At 37.1% G+C, this 16,963-nt stretch overlaps 1 protein-coding gene across 50 annotated transcripts in view; it reads left to right on the top strand.

Moving 5' to 3' along the window:
* Positions 1-481: 481 nt before the first annotated feature.
* The window catches only part of ABI3BP (ABI family member 3 binding protein), a 248,933-nt gene continuing 232,451 nt past the window's right edge, over positions 482-16,963 (top strand). For all 50 annotated transcript variants that reach the window (XM_033130366.1, XM_033130223.1, XM_033130130.1 and 47 more), the window contains exon 1: positions 482-647. In XM_033130366.1, the coding sequence (XP_032986257.1) occupies positions 569-647 (79 nt within the window). In that variant the 5' untranslated portion in view covers positions 482-568. The remainder of the gene's footprint in view (positions 648-16,963) is intronic.

Here is a 16,963-nt window from a genome sequence, read left to right as displayed (position 1 = left end):
ATCAATCTATCAATCTATCTATCTATCATCTATCATCTATCTATCTATATCCGTACAATGAATTGCTGTAACCCAGTACTTACTCTTAAATGTTTCTCATAATATTGGAACTTCAGAATTGTTCAATGTGTATTCTTATGAGTTTACTTCCTAATAGGTTTCATTTTATATTTTTAATGTTCCAATGTCTAAGTATGTCTTTTCTGGATTTTTAAAATAGTTCATCAAAGGTTTCAAAATGTGTGTGTGTGCCTAAATACTATTCCTTTCACAAACGTAGATTTAGCATAATTTCAACTCTTAAATCACAGAGGGAAGAGAAGAGACAGACAGTTATAACCAAGCAGGAAATGTGGTGGTATGTTTTTGCTGTTGTGTCTTTTTTTTTTTTTTGGTGTGTGTGAGAAAGGGTATGATGTCATTTTGTCTCCACCCCCTGTGAGTAAGCCCAGGCACAGCTAAGTGCAGCCGCCCGCCTCTGTCACTGGGAGACAGTCCACTTAAATGCAGCTCCAGGGCTGCGGGACACCCACCAGCATTACTCCCTGTGTGAGGTGGCAAATGCAACATGCTCTCCAGCTTGGGGTGTCTACTTCTCTGTGGAAGTATTGCACTAGTCCTGGGAAATGCACAGAAATTGCCAAAAGGCAAGTAGCTCTGATGTTTTGTGTTTTAAAAATAATTTTTAAGAGATACTAGTTTTTAAATGTTGATGTTAGATGTGATCTGCTTTACCAGATGGGGGAAATAGAGTTGTTCTGCAGATAGTCAAAGTTCATATGTATGAAGGAGTTGCTTAAACTTTTACTTTTTCCCCCCTCTGCAATTTACTTTTCAATTGGATCTCTTTATTGCAGAAATGAAAACCAACTTTTTATTAGGCTTAGCAGATGTTCACAGTAGCTTGAACGGTATAGTTTCAAACTGCAGTATTTGTGTATTGAATCATATTGTATCGATGGGTATTGCAGTCTGTTAAAAAGAGTTGTTTGGTGTTTTTATCCTCCTCCCCAAGGACTAAACCAGTACCAGCTTAAGGCTTAAAAAGAAGCTAATTCTGAAACCTTGAATCTTTACTGTAAACTTCACACATACCTGTGAACTTGGAGGTTGAAGGGTTCCAGGCACACCCCCCGTAGGGTCATGTGCTAATTCATAGGCACTTCTCTCCAGTGGAGTTTAGAAGAGGGTTTGATCTGCTGGACAGGACACTCCCCCCTTTCCTGGCTAAAGTGCTCTCATTTAGTGTTGGTATTTTGTTTACAAATGTCATCAGAAGAAAATTAAAATTTCGAAATTCAGACCCTAAAAACAATCTCTTGAGTTTATCAGCACCAAAACAAGAGTTTGCCTCTCTCCTGTCTTTGAACGTAAATGTTTCATGTACTTTTTGTTCCTTTGCAAAGGCACTTTTCTAAGCCAACTTCAGGTCTGTGAAGGCTTTTTATGGTTGCAGACTGCTGTAGTCAGCAGGATTATGAAAAACAGGCTGGAATTTACCATACAGTTATAATGGAAAATGTTGGAGGTAATGCGGAGCCACAGGCTTGTCAAAAATCTGGTGTGTATGAAGTCAGAAAGAAAGGTTGTTAATGTCAGACTATCCGAAAGATCCTTCCTAGGTCTTGCCTCTGGGTGGTTTGCTCCAAGATCATCTTGTCCCAAGTGAAAACTGTTCTCTTCACTGTGTGAAGTGAAACGAATCTAGACTTTGTGAAGGCAGAGGGCTTGGCTAGTTGATTTTTCATATGATCATGTAAAAAGCAATAAAAAAGGCTAAGTAAACCTTCTCAACTTTGATCAGATAATTATGCAAAGAAAAGTAAAAATAAGTACACACCAACAGATTTTTTTCTTTTATCAAGAATTTTGTTCCTTGAGCATAGTAAACGTGTTTCAATAAATCAATTACAAGACACAAGCATTCAGAATTAATTGTTCCTGCTGCTGAAATATTTAACAAGGACATACCATTTCAAAGGAGTCTGGGGTTTTTCTCAGGCTCAACATCTACAGATGGTTTTATTTTCACCTTGTATTGACTGTGTAGGGATGATAGCAGCCACAGTTCTGTTACTGCAGACTTCTGTAAACTCCAAGTGCTTTAATTATCACATTGTAATCACTAGATACAAATCTCTTGACACAATTTTTATTTGTTATGGTAAAAAAAAAATGCTGTCAAAACAGTCAAAACATTTTGTCTAGTCCATTGCGTTTTCATCCACATTTCTTTTGTAATTTGTGAAAATATCCATAGTTTTCCTAATATTATAAAATAAGTGGCAAGTCTCCTTATCTCTAATGCTATATTTTATCTTTCTTATGAAAGCTACCGAGGAACTTGCTTTTAACTGAAGCTGCTTTTCTCAGACTGTGTTCCAGGAATAGGTGTACTGTCCTTAAAAGAGGGTTGGGGCAGGCATCTTCTCCCCATCAATAACTTGGGGAGCAGTCATGCTTTGTCTGTTTTACGGGAGTCACAGTAAATGTGAGAATTTTGCAGGTTCTGAAAACTTCTCTGTTAAGAAACCTATCCAACTTTTTTAACCTCTTGTTTCCCAAATTCTTTTGACTAAGAATGTTTTCTCTGGTGGAATAGCTATAATATCTTGCCAGGGGCTGTCTTTCACAGAACACATTTGAAAAAATGCAATAAAACTTCTTCTTTTCTTCGTTCTTTTTACATTAGAGTCAGTCAAGTATCATTTAATATCAAATAAGAAGAGGATAGAATTTTGGAGCTAGAAAGGACGCTAATGATCACTTAGTCTAGTGGTTTATGGACCAGTAAAAATGCACATATATTTTCAATATCAGGGTTCCATTCTGGAGAGCATACTTGAATTTTGCCATGTGAGGACGTTAAAGAGGGGAAAAACCCATTGTTCATAAAAGCAAGCCACTTTAACAGATTTATAAAATAAATGAATTTATACAAATATATCCATTGTTCTTATTTTTCTCATTTCACTATACACTGATGAAAACTTCATCGCAGGCTAACATTTGGGAGCTACCTACTTAGCTAACCATTTATTTTACAAATGAAGGCACCAAGGGCAGAGGAGATTTAGTAACCTTCCCACATTGATGGCAGAACCAGGACTGGATCCTGGGCTTCTGACTCGAAACTGTTCTCTTTGATATATTTGATATTTATAGTAGGTTATTTATAAGAAAAAGAAATGATTTTAAAAATAAATCATTTATTCCATGTCTTATGCCTGTTGGCAACCTAGCCACATACTTATATAAAATATGTTACTAGAAGAGACTTGCTTACTTTTATTTTTTCTTCTTTTTTAATTAAATTTATTGGGATGACATTTGTTAATAAAATTATACAGATTTCAAGCATACAATTTTATAACACATCGTCTGTATACTGCATTGTGTGTTCACCACCTAAAGTCAAATCTCCTTCCGTCTTCATATATTTGGCCTCCTTTACCCTTTTCGACTTCCCCTCTCCCCCTTTTCTTTTTAAAAGCTTAAAGTTAGAGACTATTATTAACAAACTTCTTCTCCTCTCCACTTCTTAATGACTATATTCTTTGGAAAACCATTTACCTTTGCTAAGTCTCAGTTTTCTCATCTGTAAAATGGGAATAATAACTATCACAGTATTTTAGGACTAAATGAGATAAGTGATGTGAAGGTTTTAATAAACAGTCTGACATAGCAAGTATTCATTTAATAAATATGGATTGGGTCACAGAGAAGTGAGTCAGTACTGAAAAAAAAATGTATACCAAATAATATATGCTCTTGTGTCCAAATTGTCAGGAGGATAAATAAATGAAATGAGCCGGCAAGTTCTTGGCAGAAAGGTGGTGCAAGGGAAAGAGTTGCTCTACAGAACAATGAGAAAAGCCCGCTATCACATTCTCTCCTGACCATTGTCAACACCGTGTTTGATTGTCAAGTTCAAGCTTTGGTCTTCTCTATGGAAAGCTTCACCCTTGCCCTAAGATCAGCCTATCCCTGGGAATTGGTAAGGCTTCATGGAGCCCCCAGGAGAGATCCTCTTGAACATGTTCTTCAGGAGGGGAATTAAACTATAACACACAGGCTCTAGAGAAGAATTACCACACTGTTTTACACTTTTGAAAGCCCCTGTGCTCCAGATACCTCTCAGAATCTTTATTTTTGGCACCATAGACTTTTTTTTTTTCCTGGAGTACAGGCTAAAGAAAAAAACCACAGAGAACAATATATGTTGAAGGGAGCCAAGAAAAGCTTATAATGAGACCGAGGGGCTTGACACACCTCTCTGCAGAAACTCCTGTGTAATCAGCCAGAAGGCAAAGGCTACTATTTCTAGCCAACTCTATCAGACCTCTGGAGGCAAGTGGGAGGAAAGCCACAGAGGAACATCTAAGATACAAGTGTAATCAGATGGCCGAGGGCCTGAGGCTCTTGGGTGGGACTTGGCACTAAGAAGAGGACGGACGCAGCTGGCTCTTTATCTCAGGTTCTTACCTGACAAGGTTGAAATCTTTGACTCCAAGGATAAAAAAAAAACAACAACAAAAAAAACGGGCAGACGATGATAAGTCTCATAGCTATTAATAATTGTTATTATTATCATAGGTAACATTCTTGGAGCTCATATTTCTTGTGGTAATTTAGGGCTAACTATTTTAATGTGGAAAATCTAAATTCTTGAAACTTCCTTATAAAGCAGGTATTTTATTACTCTCATTTTATTGAGCTTAAAATTATACCTCAGAGTATTTAAGTGATTTGCCCAAAGTCACAAAACCAGCAAGTGGCAAAAGACTATACCCTTAATTTCTATGTGATACCAATTCCCTGTCCTATGTGCTCGTAAAGATATGTCAATATGTTCAAGTAACAGATTATATAGTCTTTGTGCACGCAGAGCCCTGAATCTGGGAAGACATAGCTTGGCATCTGTTTTTAGGGAGCAACCAGTTAGTGGAGGAGATAGGGATGGATAGGCATAATTATGGTAGAGTGAGATCATCCTCTGATTTGGGAGAAGCACAAAGAGCTTTGAGAAAAAGCAGAAGGACCTAACCCACACGGAAGGATCAAGAATTATGAGAGGATATGGCACACAAGTAGGGGCCTGGGGGACAAATACAAGTTGGGGCAAAGAGGAAGATGGTTGAAAGATAAGGGGCCTTCCCAACAGGGCCAGACCCAGGCATCTCCCAGGGGCCAGAACTCAGTGGATGTTAAAGTAGTCAGAGAAGAAGCCAAGACTAAGAATTCGCCACTGGCTGCAACTGTGTCTTCTTAGTCGCGATCAGCCCTGACTCCCTTAGATTGATTATAAAGAGGCAAATAAAAGGCTGTCTTTGGAGAGAAGGGCTCCTACATCTTGCTCTGTAAATTTTTCCAGCCACTTATATGGTCTGACTCTCACTCTCTACAGAACCCTTCCAACCTCGCTTTGACCGAACAAGAATGTGTCCTCATTCCAAGTTCCAGTTCATTTCTCCAAAGTGGTTGATACTTGCCAGGGGCCAAAAAGGATCTCTTTCATCTTAGGGCAGGGGAGGTTGTAGTAGGGGAAGGGATAATAGTGAGGAATAAAAATAAGCCTAGTAGTGGGGTTCTGCTATTATTTGAGTGATATATGTATTTATGTATTTGTGGGACTGTATTTAAAGTGTACCCTAGAAACAAATGGTTCCTCTCCTAAAAGAAAACAAACAAGTTTGAAAACAACAAAGAATTATTTTAGCATCTTTTACAGCTCTAAAATTTCTTGCAGTTCTATTTATTTGTTTATTCAAGCACTGTTTATTGAGCACCTACTGGGTAAAACTGAATGAGATCCAGCCCCCATGATAAAAGAAACTTTTATTAGAAATGTAAAAATTGATAAAGTATAATTTGTTTTGGTACTAAGAATATGTTAGTTATGTTAAGAATAACATGTTTAGGATTCAAGGTTTAAAAATAAGGTTTCCCTGTGTCAAGTATTCACTAATTTGCTGTATTATAGAAAAGACAGTTAAAATGTTTTTACAGGTTAATGTCAGTTGACAGATTTGTCGAAGACAAAAATGAGATGTCTAATGAAGGGAGGGCCATTCAGGAGATCCGACCAACCGTTCTCTCTGGGTCACCATCCTCAGAAAGATTTCCATTTTGCCAGTTCCCTGATTGCCATTTATAAAAGTAGGTTTAAAGGAAAGAGCATTGAAAGTAAGTAGATGAACTTAATAAAAGTGATCTAAGAATAAATGTAAAATAAAAAAATAAACAGGATAATATAATGTGAGAGATTACTAGAATACTAAAGTAAAAATGTAAAACTCTAAAGTATCAGATAAAGAAAGAACATGTTAAAAATAGAAAAACAGTGGTTTAAATACATACATTCTGTTAAAAAAACATGTAAAGAATATACTACTTAACCATATTACTATATATCAGGCATGGTGTTTGTTGCCAAGTGTTTATATGAATGATCACATTTTATCCATATGCCTATAAAATATATATTATTATTATCCCCATTTCACAGATGAGGAACTAAGCCTAAAGAGTATGTTAGTTATCTATTGCTGCATAATAAATTACCACAATATTTTCTTAAATTAAAGTTTATTGGGGTGACAAGTATTAGTAAAGTTACATAGGTTTCAGGAGGACCATTCTGTAATACGTCATCTATATATCACACTGTGTGTTCACCACCCGGAATCAGTTATCCTTCCATACAAATTACCACAAATTTAGCAGCTTAAAACAGCACACATTTATTATTTCACAACGTCTGAGTCTGGCTCAGCTGGGTCCTCTCCTTCAAGGTCTCCCACAAGGCTGCAGCAAAGGTGTCGGCCAGTGCTGGGATCTCATCTGAAGGCTTGACTGGGAAATGATCCACTTCAAGTGCTTATGGTTGTTGGTAGAATTCAGTTCCTTGAGGGTTTTTGGTTTGAGGGCTTCATTTTTGTACTGGCCATTCACCAGAGATCACCTCAGTTCTTTGCCACATGAGCCTCTCCATTATGGCCACTTGCTTCATCAAATTGTACAAGCCCAGATGAGTCTGAAGGCAAAATGGAAATTACAGTCTTATTAGCCTAATCATGGAAGTGACAGCCCATCAACCTTTGCCGTATTCTTCTGTTTGTAAGCAACTCACAGATCCTGTCACACAGGTGATTACACAAGGGAGTGAATGCAGGAGGAGGGGATTATTGAGGGTGATCTTAGAGTCTATCCACAACAAAATTATCAAAGGCTGCTTAAAGTCACATGGCTAGTAAGTGATATAACGGAACCATGAATACAGGAAATCTAACTCCAGAGAATGTACTGGTTTGAGCATTAACACCCCATTGACTTCCCACAGAATTCAGCCTTTTGTCTCCCTCCATGGTTGGACTTCATTCTAGGAAAACTCTGAGACTTAAGATAAATATCTTAAGAGTGAAAAGAATCAGGGTAAAAGTCACCCAATGTGAACCTTATTTTCTATATGCGAGAATCTAGTCAATGCCACGGTTCCTCCGCTGATTTCCTCTGTGGTACATCAAGTGTGGCCAGTCCCATGTGGAGGGATATGCAAAGTAAATTTCCTCCAAATCGAAAGGCTCAGATACAACCATCTCTCAAACAAAAGGAGAAAATGTAAGACAAAGGGAAATTTTTCTTTAACAAAAATGTATAAATATGAAGCTATCAATACTTACAAAGTTGATGATTCAGTCTCCATAAAAACGTGCTTCTGAAACATATGTGAGTGGCTTTTCCAGTAAATGGAGGAGTCGCTACAAGGGTTGAATTAAATTTGTGTTTGAAGGAAGAAAATGTACTTCTATCAGTGGATGTGGTGGAGACAACTGGATAAATTAAAGGAGCTTCTTTCAGATCCATTTTGGTGTCAATAAAAAAAGTTCTTCCATTGCTTTAGGAACCAAAACACAAAATTTAGGCTATACACAATATACACATTAAGAAATGTGACATCCAGAACCTTGTAGAATGTTAAATACTAAAATACCCTGTGAGTTGTTTTCTCTGGCCCACAGTTTCTTATGTTGGGATGGTCCCAACAACCAAGAAAGTACATGGTAAGAGGGGTAAAAATCAAGGTCTCAGGCTACTTTGTAAAAGTTCTGTGGATAGCAAGACTGAATCAGGATTTAGTCCACTACAAGGTTCATTATTATTTTCTAGTCATGGACTTTACATTTAAAGCCCACACGTTAGAAAACCAGACTAAATTTACACACTTTAAGCCACCTTCCAGTCAGATTAGAAATTAATTTTAGAGAAAATTGAGTTCTAATTCAAGCTTCACCTACGATACAGCAATTCAATGTTTTCTTTAAAACTAAGTTTAGCTATGAGTACAAATGCTATAACATCTATCCCAACCCTTACTGCACATTAGAATAACTGGGATATTTCAAAAATATCAGTACAATTCCTTACTCGGTTATGATTTCATTGGTCTGAAGTGAGAGAGTTTTAAAAATTCCTCAGGTGATTCCAATATGGCCAGAATTGAGAACCAGTGATCAACAGCTTTTGAAAATTTGCATATCTAAGTGCTAATGAATCTTTCTGGCTGAGTGCAGAGTAAGACTTAAAAGTTGCAAGTAAATTATTTTGCTATTTAAGTTTTAATATCAATATAAAGGTGATTTTAATGTTTTTGCTGTTTTGTTCCAGGATTTTAAAGTATTATTTGGAAAAATTTTAAGACTTCCTTCTCAAGCTACGTAAAATAAGGAAATGTTTATAATTGAGATTAGCATTTGTTTTTGATGTTATAACATAAGTGCTAATCTCTACTTTTATAAAATCTCAGAAGCCAGATCTGAGAAGCTATGGCTGATTGTGTTATTCAGGAATAGACTTATATATGTTCATTCTGCCATTTGATTAACATCCTTTAAAAAGTCATCATATTCGGACTAAAAGGATGAGTAAGACATTTTCTGTCTTCAAGGAGTTTGAAATTAGTTGTAGTTAAAACTACTTGGCCACACAACAATTTTATTTATTTATTTATTTTAAAAAATAACTTCTATTAAATTTATCGGGGTGACAGCTAATAAAATTATGTAAGTTTCAAGTATACAATTCTATAATACATCATCTGTGTATTATATTGTACATTCACCACCCAAAGTCAAATCTCCTTCTGTCACATAGACACATGTTCTTGTCTGTGTCTATGGATTTTTGTTAATTCGTTTGTCTTGCTTGTTCCTTTGTTGCTTTCAGTTTTATATCCCACATATGAGTGAAATCATATGGTTCTTGACTTTTTCTATCTGGCTTATTTCGCTTGGCATGATATTCTCAAGATCCATCTATGTTGTCACAAATGGCACTATTTCATCTTATGGCTTATATTCCATTGTGTATATGTACCACATCTTCTTTATCCAATCATCTATCAAAGGACACTTAGACTGTTTCCATGTCTTGATCATCATAAATAATGCTGCAGTGAACATAGGAGTATATGTATATTTATTAATAAATGTTTTCAAATTTTTTGGATAGATACTCAGAATAGGGATTGTTGTGTCATATGGTAAGTTTATTCTTAATTTTTTGAGGAACCTCTATACTGTTTTCCATAGTGGCTGTACCAATTTACATTCCCACCAGCAGTGTCTGAGGGTTTCTTTTTCTCCATAACCTCTCTATATTTTTAAAGAAATAGAACAAAAAAATATCAGATTTGTATGGAAACACAAAAGAGCAAGAATACCCAAATCAATCCTGAGAAAAAAGAAAAAAGCCGGAGGTATCATACTTCCTTACTTCAATTTATACTACAAAGTGACAATAATCAAAACAGCATGGTATTGACAGAAAAACAGACACACAGACCAATGGAACAGAATTGCGAGCACAGAAATAAACCCACACATATATGGGCAAATAATTTTTGACAAAGGAGCCAAAAACATGCAATGGAGAAAATGAAGCTTCTGTTATAAATGGTGCTGGGAAAACTGGAAAGTCATTTTCTTTTAGATGAAACTGTTGGTGTCTTAATTCTTCAATCATAATTTGTAGGAGTTAAGCTATACCATTGTGTTGCCATGCACTAGCTTTAAGTGATATATAGGAAAAAAAGGAATTCATGTAGTATGTTAAGAAAAAAAAAGCACCACATGATTTGTCAACGCAAAATATAGGAGTTATGGCTGAGTAATATTCTATTTATATATGTACCACATGTTCATTATCCAATCATCTATTGAAGGATACTGGTTGTTTCCATGTCTTGGCCACTGTGAATAATGTTGCAATGAACGTACAGGGTACATATTTGCAACAACATGGATGGATCATGAGATTATCATGCTAAGCAAAATAAGTCAGATAGAAAAAGTCAAGACCCATGTGATTTCACTCATATGTGGGATATAAAAGTGAAAGCAACAGATGAACAAGACAAAGAAACAAAAACTCATAAAGACAGACAACAGTTTAGTGGTTACCAGAGGGTAAGGAGGGAAGGGGGATGACAGAAGAGGCTAAAGGGGGTCAGATATATGGTGATGGAAGAAGAATTGACTGTATGTGGTGAACGCACAAAGCAATACACAGATAATGTATTATAGAATCATACACTTGAAACCTATATAATTTTACTAAGCAATGCCTCCCAATAAATTTAATTAAAAAGATACAGGAATTAAGCAAATGCTCAATGAATTTCCTTACTCAGAAAGTCCGGGTTATGTGAATTTCCTTGGGAAATTTTTCCTTTAATTGTCCATGTTACTATATACATTTCTGCTCATCTTCTTTCTGTTTTATGTTAAGGAACATTTGTGTGCTCATAGGGTGGTTTGTAATATGAAACGTATTCCATTGTATCTCCAATACAGTGAATGGTCTCTCCTCTCTGAGTGGAGAATGAATCCATGCTAGGACGTTGCTTGGGGGTGCTTTGCATCTAACAATATACCAAAGTGGAGTTTCAGATTTTTTTTCTCCTTAAATGCCACCCTTTGATTTTTCCATTCTGTTAGCTGATAAGGAAACATTCTGGTTTCCCGAGGGTCCTGCTGAGAGTCTATTCTGCACATGTGCGTGTGGGCGTGCGAGGCCTGATGGGCTTTTCTTCTCTAGAGCAGCATATTCTGTCCTTGAAGGTGGGGTTTGGGACTGCTGCCAAGGGCATGCTGGCAGAGAACTCTGGAATTTATCCTGTTACAGATATGCCTGCAGGGGATACAGGACAGTTTCCTTCTTTAACTTTACCAAGTGGAGTCAAAGTCATCTCTAGCCAGGAAGTTTAGGTCAAAGTATCAGATCATCTGAAGAACAGCCCCTCCCTTCCTCCTCCTGCTCATCTTCAAACACCCAACTGATCCTGTTGTCACAGAAAGATTCCCTAATTACTCACATTTTTACTAGAATTAGAAGGAAAATGCTGGCCATGTTCTCCCATTGAGGTTTACTCCAATTTATAGTTTCATTAAGAATTGGAAAGATAAATATTGGCAAATAGCAATAGGGTCTAGTGGGTAAAATATAGGAATAAATGTGAGTCTGAGCACGCGACTTCACTTTTTTCAACATCGGACTTTCTTCCTTGGAAAAAGGGAATAATAAAATTTTTAGCTTTCACTAATAAATAATATACGGGTGACTTTAATAGATTTTTTTGGTAGTAACTTTCTTAACCTAAGTAAGATATGATGTAAGGACCAGACATATCAAAAAATCTAAAAATTTTTTAAACATTACAGTTGACATTCAATATTATATTAGTTTCAGTGTACACTATAGTTTTATATATATATATATACACACAACTTATGAAGTGATCCCCCGATGCAGACACATTTTAAAAAAACTCTTTAACTGCCATGACAGCTAGAGAATGTCCTTGACACTCTATTCTCCTGGACACGTCCTAAAAAATGGTGAGCTAAAAGAATGCTCTGTTGCTGGATATCCACATCCAGTGTTCATCCGCCTGTGTTGTGTCGGCCTCCTAGTGATCCCGGGACTGAGGAGAGGAGCCATAGCACTGTGGAGTTTTTAAACACAATTCTTGCCATCAGCATTCTGTTCCTATTCCCTGTCCAAGTCTCCCTACAGGGGGTTGGAAGGTCCTGCTCAAAGCAGATTTATCTTTTATTGTGAAAGATTTGGGAGCACAAGTCATGGTCCTTGGTCAATTTTTTCTCCACATCCCTGGGATGCAGTTCTGGGTACTTGACTTTCCCTGGATGCTTGCTGCAGTCTGTCTGGTTGAGATGCTCAGGTCCTGGGTTGTTCCGCCCTTCCTCGTTTTGTTCCTAATCCTCCTCTCCCTTCAGCCTCCTTCTTTATTTCCCTCCTACTTTCCTTCTTTCCTTTTTCCCCCTTCTCTCAACACAATAAGAGTCCTCAGAACTTTCTCTTGGCTTTCACATCAGCCTCTGCCTCTAGCTACTTTGGCCCTCGCTCTCGCCTCACAGCTGAGACTTCATCTGTTTGGATACAGCAGAAATCATCCCTTTGGAAGACAATACACACTTTATTTATTTATTTATTTTCAAGGCAGAAGTGGGAGTTTCTATGTCATGCTAAATGTTCCACTTGATGGAAAACGTCATGGTTTCTCTCTCATTTATCTTGGCATCAGCAAGCTTGAAAAAAGCACAAATTTACATTCATCTGATAAGCTCTGTTCATACCAGACTGGACAAACCATAACTATATTAACACCATAATTCATTCTTAAATGGTTTTGACTATGCCATGCGTTATTAGGTATGGCAACAACCTATGCACAATAAGAGACAGATATTACAGTGTTATTTTTTAAAGTTACTTTTCTATTTGTTCCTGGATCTTTGTTCCATTGTTGCTGTTGGAGTTTGATATTTTGAAGAACTTGTAGAGAACTTTGCAGTTTTCTGGTGGCTCACTGAGTTGGATCTGAAGTTCAAAGGCCATATTTCTCTTCACTTGAGTGGTGGCCAACATTTCCGTGAAACCAAGTTTCTGTGTCAAGTGTCCCCATGAAATGTGACCCTCTAATTGGCAGCTGGATCATAGTTGCAGGCATTTAATACCATTTCAACATACCAGTCGCCCTCTTTGATCTCTGTTTCTTTCACTCACCGTTTTCTTTGCTGTATTCAACCAATGACTTCCAAATTTTCCTCTCACTCTTTCTCTACAGTCCCCTCTTTTCTGCTTTCATATCCTTTTCAAGTTCTGGTCCTTGTGCTTAGAAGACTCCATGACATCTGCCATAGAACCTTTATATATTCGATTGGCTTTTAGACCATGATCAAGAGTAATAACCAGTGAAAAATGTATATATAAAATCAGGCGTCTAGATCCAGGTGTGTGTGCTTACACACATGTGTGTGCCATTCTGCATTGTTGTGCTGGTCCTTCTTGTAATACAAATAATACAAATACAAATAAAACAAATAAATATGAAACAGATAAAAGTCCTAGAAATGGATTAAATTTGGTGTGATGCACCATTGATTTTTTGATTGATCAACATGCTGGTACTACTGTGATTTAGGGTTTTGCTCTTATGCAGAACAATCTAGTTACAAAACTATAAAGTTTTTCACTGGAGAAAGTCATTATTTTTATTATCTTGTTTGGGGAACAGTAACTCAAATTTTAAATATTGATATTACAACTGAGTCATCAGAATGGCTAATAAAATATAGCCATTCACTTGAATCACTAAAAATTATACAGGGGGATGTAAAATATAGCATAGGGAATACAGTCAATCATATAATAAGTATGCATGGTACCAGATGGATACTAAACTTATCATGGTGATCGCTTTGTAAGTTATATAAATGCCTAATCACTATGTTGTATACTTTCAACTAATATAATACATCAACTAATTTAAAAATTAAAGAAAAGAAATAACAAGAAGTAATAATACTTCACACTCTAGGTTAGTCGAAATTCCTTCTCCATATGCTCTTGGTAAGAAATCCCACATTCACAATTTTCCGCCAACATGTCAGTGCTTTTCCAAATACTTTCAGTGCCCTTTATCAGCTGTTTAAAAAGAACATTAGTTAGTCTTATAATTCCCTGTTTGTCAGCTGAATTGCATTATATAACACTTATTCTTAATCAGCCATTTAATACAAGCATCTGTTTTCACTTATGTCAGAAAATTAAGACAATAAGTATTTACTGTAGTGTTTTCCCAAAGTCGTCATAACCCATAGCTCACATGTCATCTGTAAGGTTTTTGTGGTGTCCCAGAAACATCCCTTTCAAACATTCCTTTTCATGGCCAGAGGTTCATAGCCCACAAAAGGACCACAAACATCAACACTAAATTAACTTCCTGTAAATTATGTTATTAAATACTTTAAAAGGCAGCGTCAAGATCCTTTTAGGGATACCTTTTAGGGACTCTCCTATTTTGCGACATATTTTTTGTTTGTTTCATTTTTTTTTTTAAAGGGGAGAAACATGTGCTTCCATTTATCTGCTTTGAATCTAAGTTTTCTCTCCCACCTACCCTTCTTCTTTTACAGCACTTGCATCCTACATCCATCCACAGGGTGAAACTACCTTAGTGAATCTGTTAAGTATGCAGAGAACCCCCCTCCACCGCCCCCCTCCCTGACTATGCTCATACCAGATTCTGATTTAGTAGGTCCGGTAATCTGCATGTTAAACCACAACCACTAATGCTTCTGATAAGATTAACTGTTTATGGAGAAATAACATGGATCTTTTTATATAGTCAGTACCAAGCACTGGGGCACTAATTCAAAGAAAGTGGTTAAGAGGAACGGAACTGACTTACTGTAGTTTTATAGATTTGGAGAACCTGTACTTTTTGTTGTTCAGTATATGATCTACGTCTGTAGAAAAAGGTTTAGCTTGAGGTAGGGAGAACCCTGTGTCTTGTGATGAATTTCTGTCTGCCTTTATACTTAGAAACCATTTTTCCCATAGCTACCTGGAGTCCTGAACAGCATTCACTGTTACTGTAACCTTGTTTGGTGGTGAGTGATGTTTAAAATTGGGGCTGGAAGGTTTTGGTGACATTATGAGATATTAGTGAGAGTCATTCTGTTTGTGTATATATACGTTAAAGTTAATGCCTAATATTAGCCTGAAGCATCTGTTCAGTGTAACCCAAACTCAAGAAAGCCCACTATAAAGTACGGCCAGTTTAATTTACCAGGCTGATCAAGAAAAATACAACTCTGAAACTAAAGGTGAATTTTTACTTCACATAAAGGTTCTCTGTATTTTCACTTACATAGACTGTTAGCCAGCCCTTTAGCTAATACTGGACATCAGCCTATTGTTGAGCGTTAGCTATGACATTTATATTTGGCAGGTGGCTGAAAATATTGTGTATGTAGTGTGCAGGCTGAAGTTTCTTTTCTTAGCTCTAGAAGTCCATAAAACTCTTGAAGGTGTATGTAAAGTAGTATACTTGGGGTATGTACATTTTTCACAGATATTGGTGCTTAGATATGGAGAGTCTCAAAGAAGCCTAAGAGCCAGTAAAATTAAGAACTCCATGTCTAGACAGATAACTTTTACTAAGTTAGAATCAGGATGCCTCAGGTGAGTGGCTGGAAGGATTATTACTATATGCATGAAACATGCAGAAGGGGTTTTGAGATGGTCCATGAGAAACCTCAAACTTCATCACTAAGATGTGAACACACGGTTTATTTTATGTAATTGACTTTGATGTGGTGCAAAAATTTAAATGTGGAAGTACAGTATCCACACTGAGGTGACCCTCAGTGATCCTCGCCTCCTGGTGTTCACGCCCGTATAGAGTCCCCTCCTCACACACTGAATCATGGCTGGCCTGTGTATCCATTACAGTACAGAAGAAATGAAGTGAAGATGTGTGATTTCTGCAGGCCACAAAAGACATCACAGTTCACACCTTGCTCTTTCTTTTGGATCACCCAATCTGGAGAAAGCCAGCTGCCATGTCATGAGAACACTCGAGCAGTCCTGGGGAGAGGTGTACAGGGTGCGGCACTGAGACTGCCGGCCCCTAGCCAGCACAAACTTGTTAGCCATGTGAGGGAGCCATCTTGGAATTGCTTCCTCCAACCCCGGTCAAGCCTTCAGATGACTGCAGCCCAGGCCAATATCTTCGCTGCAACCTCATGAGAGGTTCTGAGTTGTAACTACCTAGCCAAGCTGTTTCCAAGTTCCTTCCTGATCCACACACAGGGTGACTGTGTGGATAATAAATGCTTATCATCATTTAAGCCACTAAGCTTTGGGTTAATTTATCATGCAACAATAATTAATTAATACAGGGAGTGTGTTTGCTGCCTTTTTATTGTAATTTAAAGGACTATTTAAGGGGAGTAAAAGTAGGATGAGAAGTATAGATAATCTTATTTTTTGGCATATGGCTTTGAACATGTAGTTTTGCCTACAGATAAAAGATAAATGAAAATAAATTCCAAAGAAGAACTTTTGGATCAGTTACTTTTTCCAGGATTACCAAAGAAATGGGCATAAATGCTGATCAGACTGATTGGAAAAATATGTGAACAAATATCCTTTTAAAATACTCATAAAAAATGTTCAACAGTTTAGAGCAGCTTAAGGGCCATGTTTTTTGAGGCCTTAATAAATGGCCTTGTCCTTCATTCTAGAGTTCATTTCAGGACCGGCCTTAGGCCTAGAGAGAGTCTGTATTGGTGCTGCTGTCATTTAGGAGAGTCGACCTGTGCCCAAGACAACTTAAAGAAAACCAGATCCAAGATCCAGATTGTAACTGACCTGCATCCCTGAATTCCTCCGAGGAACAATGAGCTTCCTGGAACAAACTTGGATCAGGCCAACCTCTTATTTCCTTGGCCTTAGTTTTGACCTCATGCTGAAGTTTATGCCATGGCAGTCTTCATGTAATTATATCTCCAGGGTAAGCCTTTGTGAAAATTCTTATAGAAAAAAAATCATTTTATAAGCACCTAATGTTATAATACTGTGTTTCCCTGAAAAT

Source organism: Rhinolophus ferrumequinum, chromosome 2 (assembly GCF_004115265.2).
Source record: "Rhinolophus ferrumequinum isolate MPI-CBG mRhiFer1 chromosome 2, mRhiFer1_v1.p, whole genome shotgun sequence".
NCBI classification, from domain to species: Eukaryota; Metazoa; Chordata; class Mammalia; order Chiroptera; family Rhinolophidae; genus Rhinolophus; species Rhinolophus ferrumequinum.
The sequence above is the reverse complement of the archived record's forward strand: the minus strand, read 5'-3'. Positions and strand labels throughout refer to the sequence as shown.